Source organism: Uloborus diversus, chromosome 3 (genome assembly GCF_026930045.1).
Source record: "Uloborus diversus isolate 005 chromosome 3, Udiv.v.3.1, whole genome shotgun sequence".
In the NCBI taxonomy this organism is placed as follows: Eukaryota; Metazoa; Arthropoda; class Arachnida; order Araneae; family Uloboridae; genus Uloborus; species Uloborus diversus.
The window spans coordinates 18921916-18939698 of NC_072733.1; the positions used below are offsets into that span (position 1 = coordinate 18921916).

The window sequence follows — 17783 nt, forward strand, 5'->3', positions numbered from 1 at the left end:
TGTAGAAAACTAGACACATATTCAATATATAAAATTATGCCAAAATGCCAACAGTAGTAAAAACAAGCAGTTTCTGCCCAAACAGGAGACTATATTTTTCGAAGTACCCCCGTAAATGATATTTTGCCACAATGTTATGAAAATTGCAAAACGTCTACATTGCAACGACAAAATTACAAACTCCACACATACCTTGAGCCAAGTTAAATGAAGCATATACCAAGAGATTGCGAGTATGCACTTCGCCTTCTATCCATTCACTCAGCCAAACTCCAGCACCTGCCTTCCCAAAATTATTTTACATTTAACTATATTGAATGCATTCAAAAACATATTATCGCAAAAATATTCTACTGTTGTTAAATACGAACAAGATTTCTTACTTCAAAACAGCATGCTAAACCACCAGCTAGAAGCGATAATGCTGTGAAAAGGTAGCCATTACTTCTCACGTATAAAGTCACCTTCTTAAGGAGACCCTAAAAATTGGTAAATTAAAAAACTTCAGAAAAGTATGAAAGAGATTTATTATGTACGGTAGCAACTTGCAAATTCCATAAAATATTACCATTGGTTCTCCGATGAAGCTATGCACGTTTTCCACTTCTCGTGTCAAATCTATGCCTGCAGCTACGCACCAAGGATCGTTATGCTCTTTAAAGTTTATTGTAGACCTATGAATATAAATGCGTGGGTAAGTAAAAAATTGCTTACACTACGTTCTACAATTTCTTTAAACAAAGATAGATGGTGACCGCATACACATGCATTAAATTCGCACGTCTGTTTCAACCATACAGGTAGTATTAATTAGATGTACAATGAGAAAAAGATTCCATGAACAAACGAGATCATTAAGAGATCACCGCCTGAAAAAAATATTAAAAAAAGAAATCGAAATCTAATCCCGTTATCGAAATTTAAGGTCTTAAAATTGGGTGACAATTTAAGAACAGTCGACAAATTTAGCGAGAAATGAACGGCTCTGGAAACCGTGATCAGAATGTCGATATCTCTGAATGTTAGCAACACTACAGCGACTGCCAAAGTGTACATTTCTAGCTAAATCTGGGGAATTTTTTAAAAAATGTCACCAAACTTGAAGACTTTGCATTTCAATAACAGGGTGACGGGGCAAGTGTGTCAAAAAACGTGCATCATTGTGCTCTTTCCATTGCTACCAATTTAAAAGAAATTCATTTTTACATTATCGTATGGTTCTCTGGTAAGAACATCACAACATATTGATTTTGGGAAGCAGTGAAAAAGAGCAAGCTGATAATTTCATAAAACTATTTCTATCTGAATGATTCTTATTATGAGAAAGGACCACCAGTTAGTTAGCTTTTAAAATCTGAGAATGACAAAATCAGTGGCAGGAAAAAAACATCAAGTAAAATTCCGAAGATGTGTCACAATATTCAATTCAATACCTTTATGTTTATCTTACATTTGATCGTCTTCCGAAGATATAGAATGGTGTTCTCTATGAGAAGGTGCTTTTCCAGCTTGAGATGTCCTTAAGTACTCAGTGAAATGACCTTCCTTTTTAGTCAATTCCGAGTATGCTCCTTGTTCTACAATGCAACCGTCCTTCAGGAAAACAATGCGATCAACAAGAGGTAAAAATTCAGCATTCGTAGCAGCAAATATCCGAATCTAGAAGTAAAAATGTCTACAAATCACTGTTACAAGACGAGAAAACCGTATTGTACCTAACAAAACAAATTCTTTATTCTTTATCACATTCTTTTAGAATACAGCATCAGTGATTCTTAATCTGTGGGGAGTGCTGGCAATTTTTTGCCAGTATGGCTAAATGATTTTCAATGGATACAAAAATAACTTTTACATGTTCTTCTTCAGCTTTGTAAATTTTAGCACTGTTAGAGGTTGATAATCAACCTCATCTAGGTCTTAGATTGCTTCCAATTTAATTCCATTCAATTCTTTAATTTCCTATGTTCTAATAAGACTATGCTCAAAACAAAGTTATGCGTAGTAATACTAAATTTGTTTACGAAATTATCAATATTTTTATTTAATAACCTGCTTCAGCTATCCCAACTAGCTTTAGTTTCAAATTTTGACTGTACTGTCGTACTGACTTAACAGGGGGGGAGGGGGTTAGCTTCCGTTAGTGTTCAAAGAGGGGCGCAGAGCCTACAAGGTTGAGAACCCCCTGAATACAGTGTTAGCTTAAATCATTCATAGAGCTTCAAAACATCTTGTATTGAGAGGTAGGAGAGAGTGGTCCAAAGCGGGTAGGTTTACGAAGAATGCTCGAAAATTGTAGTTTTTGGATTTTTATCGCAACAATTTCGGTTTTATTTCCTAGCAGGATTCTTGAACTTCAAAATGAAGAGTGATTTTTGCATTACTTGAAACCTAATATTTATTTAGTATCAATTTTTACAAACATTCGAAAAATCCGCTTTGCCCTACCACGGAGGCTAAAGCGGGTAAGCTTAACTACGAGTAATTGTGGTTTGGTACATTTGCCAATCAAATATGAAGTTATAAATGATTAAAATAGTTGACTAGCTACCTGCCATTATAAAAAAAATGGAAAACAGTTGTACTTAACCAATGTAAAATCAGCACATTTGTTTATAAACAAAGAAATAACTGATTAAATTAATAGACTAATTAATCAATTCCAGTCAAACCATATCAATATCGGTAGTAGGGTGAGCCAAAAAAAAGGTATTTTCGAGAAGCAACTTCTAATAGCAAAAAAAAAAAGGTTGTGTATTGCCTTCCTAAACATGGGGAAAATAATTAAAAAAATTTATATTTATGTCTTCAAATCGAGCCTTGGCAGCAAAGTTTGAAAAAATATTAAAAAATGGTCAATTTTCAAATATTTTTACAAAAATCCAAATGTTCAAAATTTTTGTTCTAATGCCGTTTAAATGCTTCCTTTTAATAATCTTTTAATATATCTTTGAAAATATTCACATTCCTTTACATTTTTTATAGTTCGCACATAAGCCGCAAAGTTAAGTGAAATTAACCAAAAATCGACGTTTTTAGCTTATTTTGTATATTGCAGTATTTCTTCTTTTAAATCCCAGTTATATATATATTTATATTAAAGGTCTCCTATACAGCTCTTTGCTGGAACTGCAATTAAATAATGTTGCATTAACAGCCCGCCCCAATTTGGTGGTTGTACTTGGTGTTTCACCTGCATTCCCCAGAAGAATGGTTATTGACAGGACTCATACATTTGTAAAGTAACTTACAATAATAATAACTATTTGGTTTTAAACAAGTTTCTAAGTTTCGATCAAAGTCTGAAGTTGGAGTTGTGACTCAATTTTTGCATTGAGGATCGCGAGCATAAAAGTTTTCACATTAATTCATATATTGTCTCATCTCAAAAAAACAACACTACCTACCGACTCATTAACCAGTTTAATAACCTATTCCACTGCCGGAGTGTAAAAGAGGAACATTTACTGATTTATGGGTAAAGCATCAACTGTTTTTGCAAAATTAAATGTTATTAACTTAGAAAGAACTCGATCGGAAGAAATCGAAATTTTAGAAACTGACCTAAAAAGCGAGCAAAAGTATTTGATGGATATTGCTGTTGCAATACAGAAAGGAAAATGTGACTTGGATCTTGCTCCCACCAAAAAACTAAGACGTTTTAGTCATTAGCTTTCGTTAACATGTTCTAACGGAGTGCTGGGGCTGTATAATATTCAAACTAAACTACTAGTGGAATGAAGTCACCCGTAAATAATATCTTTAAAAATTATGCTTCTATGCGTGAAATACACCGCCAGCTCAGTCATTTCCAGCAGAGAACTGCAGTTTCGTGCTTATTGGCACTCATCAGCCCGGCATAGGAAAGTGACTGAGCTGGAGATGGAAAACCTCTAAAGGAAGCCAAGAGTGCGAAACAAACTGGTAGCTAATATAGAATTAGCAGACCAGACGAGTGACCGAAGCAATGTTTCGGTTCAACTCGAAGATTGAACGCGAGGCAAGGTATATTCAGTAAATTACCGCCCATTAGCCAGGGCTAAAGTAGAAATACGTGAAATACACCGCCAGCTCAGTCATTTCCAGCCAAAGACTGCAGTTTCGTGCTTATTGGCGAGGCAAGGAAGCCAAGTACCTTGCCTCGCGTTTAATCTTCAAGTTGAACCGAACCATTGCTTCGGTCACTCGTCTGGTCTGCTAATTCTATATTAGCTACCAGTTTGTTTCGCACTCTTGACTTCCTTAAGAGGTTTTCCGTCTCCAGCTCAGTCACTTTCCTATGCCGGGCTGATCAGTGCCAACTAGTCGACCCGTGCGGAACTCCGCACTGTGCTTCGAATCGTTTCATAAAGTATTTCGCTCTTTAAGAATTTCAAAGGAAGAACATTATGAAGAAGAATCGAAAAAAAAGTAAGCGCAGAAGAGAAGGCATGTAATTTAAAGACATCAGTAACAAAACCTCGTTAAATACAACGTTGTGATAATTTGATCATCGCTCATCTTTTGGTCGTACATATTTTCAATCCAAACATAAATATCATTAAAAGTGTGGCTGAGCAGTGACTCGTGAAAAAGCAATAATTGTGCATGTAAAAAAACAGGTTGTGGCAAATACAGTCCTGCCTATGTGAGCATCTGACGGGAAAAAAAAGAAATATTAAAGAGATATTTATTGGCACGGATTCGGATTGGCGCCATTCTGATTAACAGCCCGACACCCCAACAAACCTAGCAATTGCGCCTTCCTTTTCGAAAGCTATTCATTGAAGGAATGCGTAGTAAAAAACAGCAAAAAAGCTTTTTGACAAAATAATAATAATAATAATAATAATAAGATCATGCTTCTATGTTTTGTCATTAACCAGCATGATACGATTTAAAATTATTCGAAAAGCATGGAATTTGATTAAAGAATGACGAAGATCTCACGTAGCGGTTGAAATGAACATTCTAGAGAAGTAATAAATTAGACTGAAAATAAGTGTTTTTATCTTTGAATATTGAACTATTTCACATAGAAGGTTGCTTTATGAGTTACGGCTTAAATGCCGGCACATGTTTCTCTTTTAATCGAACACTTAAAATTCAAAACCAAAACCAGTTGAACTGAGTCCGTTTTTTAAGTGTAATTTTTCGAACGTGGACAAAATGTATTTTTTTTCAGCAGAAAGCAGAGGAGTAGAAAATGATTTCTTGCTAATGTAGTTAATAATAATTTTAATGCTTTATATCGTACTCGCGCGAATAAAAAATTAAAGGTTTACTGGGTGAAACTCGTAGTTTTAATTTGGCGTAGTATTTTTTCATTTGTACAAAAGGTCGAACACTGCTATTAGAAACATCTACATTTCAGCATACAATGAAAACGTTTTTTTGCACAAAAAGGATTTCCTTTAGGTAAATCTAATACTTTTTTATGCTTACATTATGCTGAGTGGTCTGGATGTAGTCAAAACTTAAAAAAAAGGAAGAACACTCTTCGATTAACAGTCAACTTATCCGAATGATAACTGTAGCCTGCATAAAGGAGTCGAAACACCAAGTAGCATTCCCACTGCATTTATTTTATTACGTTTGTATGTTATGAGTACATGTAATGCGTAATACTAATATAAATTTGATATTCTTTCGGACAGCCCAAACTTGCCCGAAGTTCAGATAGTTTATAGCCGAACGCTCTGCCGAAAAAAACTTATCAATTTAACCGAACAACTAAGTCCAGTGCTTTTAAGCTTTATTGAAATATGAACACACACACAGGCTTTTTTTTTTTTTTTTTTTTTTCGAGCAATCACGATTGCTTGTTGTTCTCATTTGACCGTCTTTGGTGTCCGTGCCTTTTTCAGCTCTCACCGTCACCTGCAGGTGCGACCCCGTCCCCCGGTAGCCGCTCCTAGTCGGTGGCGTCCTAAACACATGCACGCTCATACACATATGCACTCACACACATACACACAGCGCTTTTACACACATACACACACGCCAACGTGCATACACACAGGTCTACGCACACACAAAAGCCTACACATACACATATAATACCCACGTCTCCGTTCTAGAGGAGAGGTAAACTTGGAGGGACAGGAGCCGTGTCAGAAACAAGTGAGTAGGGTAATAACCAGGTCCTGTCGCAACTCGTGATTGCGAAAAACATAAATTGAATTCAAAATTTCAGAATTCAAATTAATTTTCTTTCTTTTTTTTTGCGGAAAGCGACGTAAAAAATGGAAAACTGCATTAGAACTTTGCTTTTAAAAAATGCATAAGAACTACAGGCAGCATCAAGGTTTTGAAACAGCAAGGGCCGTTTTCAAAAACTTGATTTTTCGACCGTAAGTCTATTTTTCTTCATTAGCCAGCCTGATAAGTTTTAAAATGAGAAGGGTATAATATATAAGATAAGATATTGAAGAAACATTTTTTTATTCTTGAAAGTTTTTACAATTTCTTACCGCAGGCTGCTTGAACCGTTATGACTTAGATGGCAGCACGTGTTCATCATTTAACAGCACGGTTAAAATACAAAATAAACTGAACTATGCTCTTTTTTAAGCGTAGCTTTTCGAATGTAGTAAAAATGTGATAAGCTATTTGTTTTTTTGCAAAAAGAAGAAAAAATATATATTTTACCCTTCAAATTGAGATAGTAATTTTTTTTTTATTTGTACAAAAAGTCAAAAACTCATTAGAAGTATATATATTTCAATATACGATTTATTATTTTTTTCTGAACAAAAAACAATTCTATTGTAGTCTGATATCTTAAACCTGTTACTTATATTTTCGCTTACATTATGCTTTAATTTTCTTACCAGAGCCAAAGCTTGAAAAGAAAAAAAAAAAAAACGTACAATTCCGAAGTAATTTAACACAAAGTCACTTCAAGTTTTCATATCAGCAAGAAGCGTTTCCTTCTCATTTATTCTATTCCTTCATAGTTGTTATTCACTCAGTTAAGTGTTCATGTAATGCGCGATATTTATCTAATTTTTTGTTGCAGATTGTCCGGACGTGGGCCCGAACACGCATTCTCCTGGTTACGAAGAGAACGCTCTGCCGATCAAGCTATTCAGCTCTGTCGGTCATAGGGCAAATTAAAGTTATAAGTTTAACCGAAAACCTCATCCTGGTTCTTTAAAACAGGTTTTTCGGCTGAAAAAAACAATTTTTAGACCATGGGTCTATTTTTCGTCAGTAGCCAGCACCATAAGCTTTAAAATAAGGCGTAAATCAAAGAAATCGATCAAGAATTGAGGAAAATCTGGCGTAGAAACCAAAAACGGGCTACAGAAATAATATATAAGGATTACGAAGAGAACGCTCTGCCGATCAAGCTATTCAGCTCTGTCGGTCATAGCGCAAATTAAAGTTATAAGTTTAACCGAAAACCTCATCCTGGTTCTTTAAAACAGGTTTTTCGGCTGAAAAAAACAATTTTTAGACCATGGGTCTATTTTTCGTCAGTAGCCAGCACCATAAGCTTTAAAATAAGGCGTAAATCAAAGAAATCGATCAAGAATTGAGGAAAATCTGGCGTAGAAACCAAAAACGGGCTACAGAAATAATATATAAGGATTACGAAGAGAACGCTCTGCCGATCAAGCTATTCATAGTACGGTGCAAATAGACCAAAAAAAGGCCTAACCCCAACATCCAAAGTAAAAGTTTCCCTCCATCTCCAAATTGTTCTATATAGTCCACATATTGTTTGGTAAAAAGTTACACCGTTTTCAGCGTCGGGTTTTGGGGGGAGGGGGGTAAGAAGTTGGTAAATTAGAAGTTTTTATCAGTTTTTCCGAAATATTTAGAAAACTATGGCATTTAGCACGAAAAGTGCAATATACAAAATAATCTACACTGAATTTCGAACAAAATGGTCCTAAACATTATTTTGTTAAGTGAATGGTTGCAGAGTTACGGCAGGTGAAAAATAGAAAACTTTCATATTTTTTTTAGATTTTTCGGAAAAAATATTCATTATCACTTAGAAAACTAATTTTTTGTATGAGGAGTGTTTTGTAAAAGCAAATTGCGATCTATAGGGCCGGTGGTATGTTTGTGATAAACCCTTGAAGGAACGACAACCTCACCACCTACTCAAGGGGCTCTACTTTTAAGGGAAAAGAAGCATTCATGTACCGTGGCTATATAAATCTGCAGCATGGAGAAACACAAACTTTCTCTAGACAATGCCGCAATAAAAATGAATATATTTTAAACATAGATGATTTTTTAAATTATAAAAATTCATAACAATTATGATTTATTGCTATATCATTTTTAATTATGACATTTTTATAAGTGCAGCTTTTGAAGTTTTTTCTGTAGAAAATAGGCATATTTGCCTGTATATTACAACCATATTTTATTGTTGTATATTTTTGACGTTCGTAAACTGAGTTCAATACTAATGTTTAATAAAAATGTAGAACGTTGAATGCGACAGATTGTGATGTAAATTATTCACCAGTATTCAGTCCTCTTCAAGCATACCACCGTCCTCTTCTAGATCTTCGTCTATGATATTAGTGCCCCTGTTATTACTTCTTAGACCTGAGCAATAGCTGCACATGCTTGAGCAGTTTAGACCACTACTTCTGCACTCGCAGCTACGGAAGCATTCGGCTTTGCAAACGCGCATTCTGAGGGAAAGTAATTCCCAGGGAGCTGGAGAACGCATTGTTATAATTGGTCTCAGGTATTCACTAATCTTCTTCCACTCCCACTGGAGGTAAATTCTTTTTCTCATCCTGCCGTTGCTGAACCTGGTAATAGGTTCTATAGGGTCTATATGAATGCTGCCTGGTTGCTGCTGAAGTGGGGGTAAGCCAACTTGAACAATGAATGTATGGGCTGCTTTGCAATAGCCTGCAAGTAACACTGCTAGCGAAAGCTATATAGATCTTCAGTATTATTTGCTCTAAACATCGCAAGAAAGAAATACTTCCCTGCGTCAGCCACTGCACTGGGGTCAGCTTTGGAATCATTAAAGACTTAGAAGCTTCGTACGAAGAGCGTTGTTGGCTTACGCTTTCCTATACGGTGAAATGTTTCCCTTCTTGTAGAAAGATGGTACATTGTCACATCCTGTGAAGGCGTATATTGCAAAGAGTACACCCTTCATATCTCCAATGCTTCGCTGAATGTCGAAACAGTGCATACCTTCTCCTGCTGATTGCCTTTCTTTGGTACCACTATTTTCAATTTGTTTTCTGATGGTGTGTGAACATTCATCAAGAATAGCAAGTCCATGTCATCACCGATCACACAAGCTTCAACTCCATTCTTAGCTTTATCAATCGCTGTTAAAACTATTAATAAGACAGCATCACCTGATGCTTGATGAACTGTGCAACCACCTCTTTGCAAGTACATTGTCAGGAGAGAAATAAGGCCCATTTTGTTCTTAGTGTTAGCTAGAAATTCACTTTGGTTGATAGTTGCATCGATTGAGTCTTCAACTTTGAATTCAATGTCAGTGGTAGAATGTGATCTACGTAATTGTTCTTCATCTTTTGTGGTTCCTTGCTCGTATTCATCAAAAACAAGTTGCTGGCCTATAATGAGCAATTACGTAATTTATGTATTGCTCGCAAATCTGTCTGAAAGTAGCTGGGAAACCTCAGAAAACACAATGAAGAAGGTGATCATCATCAATGATGTAGGACACTTTTCCTAAATCTGGGGTGACCGATGATTCATTTGAATCTGGAACCAAAACAGACACCATTGAAGATTTGCTCCCCATCCTTATCAAACCAGATTCGTCGAACAAGGATGGAGGATATGCACATAATTCAAATTAAAATACAGTTGAGCCCGCTTATTAGAACATCGGTTAAAAGAATATCCCGCTTAATATAATACATTTTCAATGTACCAAACCAATATAATGTGTTATTTTTATCCAGGTTTTCGGAATATCCCGCTTATTAAAATATTTTCTCGTGGCAAAATGACTATTCACTTAAGTGGGTTCGACAGTATTTCCTACAATCTCTCATATTTTCATGCAGTGCACACAATCCGATTTAAGAGAGTATTAGGCAGGGGCGCACGTGGACTCAATTAAAATTTTCTGAAGGCAATGTGAAATTTTCTGAAACTATGAGGAAGCTCGACCCTTCCCCCTCCCCAGTAAACTCTTCAAAGATGCATACAAAAATTATTTAAATCATTAATAAAAATTATTTTAAAAGTTTTTTTAATTTTTTAAAATAATTTTTCCGTTTTAAAATGTGTTGTTAACCCAAAATTTTCGGAAATTTCTAAAATTTCGGATCAAAAACACCCCTGGTATTAGGGTTCACACATACAGTGGTGTTGTTAATTGTCATAGACTTGGTAATAGAGGCTAGAGACTGAACAGCTAACTTTCTTTTCAAGTGTATCTCTGAATGTTTTGTTCTCAGTCTTTTTTAAAGCTAATAGTCTAACTTCAAGTGCTTTATCACAGTTCACGCAAATTGCAGTAAACCGGTTCCCGTTCCCAGTATTTCTACGTTTCTAGAAAGAGGTAGAAATTCTTATTTTCACGTTTTACAACTTTTGCTCTTCATCTATGGTAACAATTTTAGGAAACTCGATGAGGGTAGGCCAAGCCTAGTGGGATCCCATGTAATGCCTCTTAGCTTCTTTTAGACTAGAATACGACTATACAATATTACTTTTTAATAAAATTGTTTAGTTATTTCTGTTTACGTAGTAGTTAGAATTTCATTTTCCAAAAAAATCTGAAAATTTTCTACTTTTACACCCGCCGTAACTCTGGAACCGTTCACTTAACAAAATAATGCTTAGGACCATTTTGTTCGTAATTTAGTGTAGATTATTTTGTATATTGCACTTTTTGCGCTAAACCCCATAGTTTTTTAAATATTTCCAAAAAACTGAAAAAAAACTACTAATTTACCAACCTCTTCCCCCCCTCCCCCCAAAACCCGAGGCTGAAAACGGTGTAACTTTTTACCAAACAATATTTGGACAGTATACAACAATTTGGAGTTGACGGAAAACTTTTACTTTGGATGTTGAGGTTTATGTCTAATTGCACTATACTATCAGCTCTGGCGGTCATAGCGCAAATTAAAGTTATAAGTTTAACCGAAAACCTCATCCTGGTTCTTTAAAACAGGTTTTTCGGCTGAAAAAAACAATTTTTAGACCATGGGTCTATTTTTCGTCAGTAGCCAGCACCATAAGCTTTAAAATAAGGCGTAAATCAAAGAAATCGATCAAGAATTGAGGAAAATCTGGCGTAGAAACCAAAAACGGGCTACAGAAATAATATATAAGGATAAGCACGAAACTGCAGTCCTCCGCTGGAAATGACTGAGCTGGCGGTGTATTTCACGTATTTCTGCTTTAGCCCTGGCTAATGGGCGGTAATTTACTGAATATACCTTGTCTCGCGTTCAATCTTCGAGTTGAACCGAACCATTGCTTCGGTCACTCGTCTGGTCTGCTAATTCTATATTAGCTCCCAGTTTGTTTAGCACTCTTGGCTTCCTTAAGAGGTTTTCCATTTCCAGCTCAGTCACTTTCCTATGCTGGGCTGATGAGTGCCAATAAGCACGAAACTACAGTCCTCGACTGGAAATGACTGAGCTGGCGGTGTATTTCACGTATTTCTGCTTTAGCCCTAGCTAATGGGTGGTAATTTACTGAATATATGCTTCTATGGTTTGATATAATCAAAATTTTAAAGAAAAGAACTAACTTCCGTGAAACATGGACCTATACATTAAAATGTCAGTAATCCAACGTTATTAAGCACAAAACTTGCAAATGATTGCAGACACGTGTTTCGGTGTTACAAGGAACACCTTTTTCAATGCAAAGAAGTGTGAGCTTTTGGATGAAAAGTCATCCAAGAAAAGCAACACGGTGGAACAGGAGGTAGTATAAATATCAAAAAATAGAAATTAAACAAAACAAAAAAGATAAAATGACACATGGAGACAAAATTTATTATATAATTCCATCAGGAAAAAACCGTTAAGTAATAAATTTTAAAAGAAAACCCATAAACAATGCAAAAAGTCCAAAAATGAAACCACTCTGAATAAATTAGCAATAAATATACCAGCGGGAAAAACTATGTATGGAAGCAATGTATCAAATGGAGAAATGCAGAAAAAAACAGAGTGAAGGATAAACATATTGGAATTAGTTAATCACAAAACAAAATAAGAAAGCAAAAAATGAAAAAATAAAAGTAAGAAATGTACGACGTTTACATAAAAATAATAGAAAATCTAAACCAATTTTAACAAAGGAGTCCACACAGAGGAAAAATAGGGAATTGCAGTAAGATCGTTAACTAAATTAGAACGGTTCCTCAGGATGTGAAAAGATTCCCAAAAATCAAGATCCAACGAATTGGGGCATTTTTGGATAATTTGATAAGAGTTAAAATCAAAAGAGTGATTCGATTCCCAACAGTGTTGAGCAATACTGGATTTATTCAGCTGTTGTTTTCTCACATAGCTTTGATGTTCTTTTAACCGAAATTTCAAAGAACGGCGGGTCTGTCCGATGTATCCGAGTCCGCAATTGCAAACAATTTTATAGATCCCACAGCAATTAAGAGGGTGAATAGAATCTTTAAGAGAAGAGAAAGAAAGTTTATTAATAGGAGAAAATACCACTTGGAATTGGAATCGCTTCAGAATCTTTGCAACCTGAAAACTGATACTAGGGAAGAAAGGCAGAACAATTAAATTCTTAGTGTTAAAAGTTCTATTAAGAACAACATTTTGAGATTTTTTGCAAAGTTTTTTATAAATGGAATCAACTAAGGTGGGCGGATAGTCTCTATCAACAGCCACAGCTCTTATATAGTTAAGTTCCGCATTAAGAAGCTCAGGTGAAGAACAAATATTCATTGCACGATAAACATATGTGTTGAAAGCTGAATATTTTTGATTAGGAGGGTGAGACGATAATCTATGTGGGGGTAAGGAAACAGCAAAAGGTTTACGATAAACCGTAGTTTCAAAACCGGACTCAGTTCGAGAAACGAGAACATCCAGAAATGGAAGGCAATTATTCTGTTCTTTTTCACAAGAGAATTGAATATGAGGATCAATGGAATTTAAAATGGATAAAGCATCATCAATGCTTAGTTGACCGTGGTTCATAAGAACAAAACAGTCATCAACATAGCGAACATAGAATTGAAACTGTAGTTTCTGAAACAACTTGACCTCAAAGTAATGCATGTAAATATCACTAAGGATGGGGCTAAGTGGGTTTCCCATTGCCAAACCATCCAACATAGTATAAAATTTACCATTAAAAACAAAGGAACTTTGCCTTAGACAAGTATGAGTAAGGAAAACTAAATCCTCAATTTCCTTAGAGGTAAAATGAAATTCAGACAGTCTACTCTGAAGGCATAACAATGAACCCTCGACCGGAACGTTCGTAAATAATGAGTTCACATCAAAAGAAACCATAAAAGAATTATTTGGAACGCAATTCTGAATTTTTTTGACAAACTCGATAGAGTTTTTTACAGTGAATACATTATTACTCATAAGAGGAGAAAACACAGAGACTAAATATTTTGCAAGTTTATAAGAAGCCGTACCAATATTGGAAACAATCGGTCTGAAAGGAATGCCAGCTTTATGTACCTTGGGTAAAGCATAAAATCTAGCGCAATTAGCAATAGAAGGAATAACAGAGCGTTTAACATTTATTGGAATAGACTGAACAGACTTGACAGCCGAAGAAATAGTCTTTAACTCATTTTCACTAGGATCTTTAGAAATCTCTAAGTATGGACCAGAAGAAATCAAATCATTAGTTTTGTCAACATAAGATGATTTGTCAAGAACAACAATTTGACCACCCTTGTCAGCTTTAGTAACAACAATATCTGAATTAGAAGTTAAATTCTTTACAGTACGCCGAACAGTATTAGTAAAGACGGGATTGGAAATTCTAGAATTAAAGTCCACATTAGAAGCAATAAGATGCCTAACGCAATCTTTTTGATTGGATGATAAGGCACTAAATTTAAAAGCTTTCTCAATAGGAGCAATAAGCTTAGAAAAAGAAGGTTTGCTGGCCAGAGCAAAGTTATCATTGCATTTTAGAGCATTAATTTGAGAACTATTTAAAGGAACACTTGAAATATTAACGACAACATTTTTATTTACCACTGGTAAATTTTCCGAAGGAACAACTTTCGAATTTCTATAAAGTTTAGCTAATTTCTTTTTCAAAACAACTTGATGATTCTCCGTAGAACGAAGGGTTCTAGACCAAGAAGTTCTATCAACATAATCAAAATCAGAAATAGAATTTGAAATAGAGAGATGCAAATCATAGAGCTCACGTTCAATAAACGAGAGGCGTTTCCTAGTTTCTTGGATCGAAGCTCTAAGTAGAGCCAATTTCGACCGAAAAATAACTTTATCAATTTTTACAGAACGTGGTAAGTTACATTTCAAAGAAATAAAATTCGAAATAACTTTCCTGCGCCTACATTCTTGAAGAAATTTTAAGTGGTTCAAAAAGCGAAACTTCTTAATACGAAGATTGCAAAACCTATTGATTTGAGACATTCCAAAAACAAAATAACAAAGTACATAAGAACAAATTATTATCAAAAATACAAATCAAATTAAAACAGTAACAAGGCAAAAATGAAGCAAAATTCAAAACTACCAAATACAACAAATACAACCAAAATTCAAGGCAAGAAGAAAGAAAAAAGAAAGTAGAATGCAAACGTACGGCCCGTTTAAGCCAACTAAATAAAGAATAAATACCTTTGTGCTGAAAAATTAAAATGTCAGTAATCCAACGTTATTAAGCACAAAACTTGCAAATGATTGCAGACACGTGTTTCGGTGTTACAAGGAACACCTTTTTCAATGCAAAGAAGTGTGAGCTTTTGGATGAAAAGTCATCCAAGAAAAGCAACACGGGGGAACAGGAGGTAGTATAAATATCAAAAAATAGAAATTAAACAAAACAAAAAAGATAAAATGACACATGGAGACAAAATTTATTATATAATTCCATCAGGAAAAAACCGTTAAGTAATAAATTTTAAAAGAAAACCCATAAACAATGCAAAAAGTCCAAAAATGAAACCACTCTGAATAAATTAGCAATAAATATACCAGCGGGAAAAACTATGTATGGAAGCAATGTATCAAATGGAGAAATGCAGAAAAAACAGAGTGAAGGATAAACATATTGGAATTAGTTAATCACAAAACAAAATAAGAAAGCAAAAAATGAAAAAATAAAAGTAAGAAATGTACGACGTTTACATAAAAATAATAGAAAATCTAAACCAATTTTAACAAAGGAGTCCACACAGAGGAAAAATAGGGAATTGCAGTAAGATCGTTAACTAAATTAGAACGGTTCCTCAGGATGTGAAAAGATTCCCAAAAATCAAGATCCAACGAATTGGGGCATTTTTGGATAATTTGATAAGAGTTAAAATCAAAAGAGTGATTCGATTCCCAACAGTGTTGAGCAATACTGGATTTATTCAGCTGTTGTTTTCTCACATAGCTTTGATGTTCTTTTAACCGAAATTTCAAAGAACGGCGGGTCTGTCCGATGTATCCGAGTCCGCAATTGCAAACAATTTTATAGATCCCACAGCAATTAAGAGGGTGAATAGAATCTTTAAGAGAAGAGAAAGAAAGTTTATTAATAGGAGAAAATACCACTTGGAATTGGAATCGCTTCAGAATCTTTGCAACCTGAAAGCTGATACTAGGGAAGAAAGGCAGAACAATTAAATTCTTAGTGTTAAAAGTTCTATTAAGAACAACATTTTGAGATTTTTTGCAAAGTTTTTTATAAATGGAATCAACTAAGGTGGGCGGATAGTCTCTATCAACAGCCACAGCTCTTATATAGTTAAGTTCCGCATTAAGAAGCTCAGGTGAAGAACAAATATTCATTGCACGATAAACATATGTGTTGAAAGCTGAATATTTTTGATTAGGAGGGTGAGACGATAATCTATGTGGGGGTAAGGAAACAGCAAAAGGTTTACGATAAACCGTAGTTTCAAAACCGGACTCAGTTCGAGAAACGAGAACATCCAGAAATGGAAGGCAATTATTCTGTTCTTTTTCACAAGAGAATTGAATATGAGGATCAATGGAATTTAAAATGGATAAAGCATCATCAATGCTTAGTTGACCGTGGTTCATAAGAACAAAACAGTCATCAACATAGCGAACATAGAATTGAAACTGTAGTTTCTGAAACAACTTGACCTCAAAGTAATGCATGTAAATATCACTAAGGATGGGGCTAAGTGGGTTTCCCATTGCCAAACCATCCAACATAGTATAAAATTTACCATTAAAAACAAAGGAACTTTGCCTTAGACAAGTATGAGTAAGGAAAACTAAATCCTCAATTTCCTTAGAGGTAAAATGAAATTCAGACAGTCTACTCTGAAGGCATAACAATGAACCCTCGACCGGATTTTATCATTTTATCTTTTTTGTTTTGTTTAATTTCTATTTTTTGATATTTATACTACCTCCTGTTCCACCGTGTTGCTTTTCTTGGATGACTTTTCATCCAAAAGCTCACACTTCTTTGCATTGAAAAAGGTGTTCCTTGTAACACCGAAACACGTGTCTGCAATCATTTGCAAGTTTTGTGCTTAATAACGTTGGATTACTGACATTTTAATTTTTCAGCACAAAGGTATTTATTCTTTATTTAGTTGGCTTAAACGGGCCGTACGTTTGCATTCTACTTTCTTTTTTCTTTCTTCTTGCCTTGAATTTTGGTTGTATTTGTTGTATTTGGTAGTTTTGAATTTTGCTTCATTTTTGCCTTGTTACTGTTTTAATTTGATTTGTATTTTTGATAATAATTTGTTCTTATGTACTTTGTTATTTTGTTTTTGGAATGTCTCAAATCAATAGGTTTTGCAATCTTCGTATTAAGAAGTTTCGCTTTTTGAACCACTTAAAATTTCTTCAAGAATGTAGGCGCAGGAAAGTTATTCCGAATTTTATTTCTTTGAAATGTAACTTACCACGTTCTGTAAAAATTGATAAAGTTATTTTTCGGTCGAAATTGGCTCTACTTAGAGCTTCGATCCAAGAAACTAGGAAACGCCTCTCGTTTATTGAACGTGAGCTCTATGATTTGCATCTCTCTATTTCAAATTCTATTTCTGATTTTGATTATGTTGATAGAACTTCTTGGTCTAGAACCCTTCGTTCTACGGAGAATCATCAAGTTGTTTTGAAAAAGAAATTAGCTAAACTTTATAGAAATTCGAAAGTTGTTCCTTCGGAAAATTTACCAGTGGTAAATAAAAATGTTGTCGTTAATATTTCAAGTGTTCCTTTAAATAGTTCTCAAATTAATGCTCTAAAATGCAATGATAACTTTGCTCTGGCCAGCAAACCTTCTTTTTCTAAGCTTATTGCTCCTATTGAGAAAGCTTTTAAATTTAGTGCCTTATCATCCAATCAAAAAGATTGCGTTAGGCATCTTATTGCTTCTAATGTGGACTTTAATTCTAGAATTTCCAATCCCGTCTTTACTAATACTGTTCGGCGTACTGTAAAGAATTTAACTTCTAATTCAGATATTGTTGTTACTAAAGCTGACAAGGGTGGTCAAATTGTTGTTCTTGACAAATCATCTTATGTTGACAAAACTAATGATTTGATTTCTTCTGGTCCATACTTAGAGATTTCTAAAGATCCTAGTGAAAATGAGTTAAAGACTATTTCTTCGGCTGTCAAGTCTGTTCAGTCTATTCCAATAAA

General features: G+C 34.7%; 1 protein-coding gene across 1 annotated transcript in view; it reads right to left on the reverse strand.

Moving 5' to 3' along the window:
• The window catches only part of LOC129218251 (ATP-binding cassette sub-family C member 3-like), an 83947-nt gene that overhangs the window by 37598 nt on the left and 28566 nt on the right, over nucleotides 1–17783 (reverse strand). Inside the window, exons 5-8 of the mRNA XM_054852474.1 lie at nucleotides 1451–1659; nucleotides 569–674; nucleotides 384–479; nucleotides 193–283 (exon numbers count right to left, since the gene is read on the reverse strand). Coding sequence (XP_054708449.1) covers nucleotides 193–283; nucleotides 384–479; nucleotides 569–674; nucleotides 1451–1659 — 502 coding nt within the window. The remainder of the gene's footprint in view (nucleotides 1–192; nucleotides 284–383; nucleotides 480–568; nucleotides 675–1450; nucleotides 1660–17783) is intronic.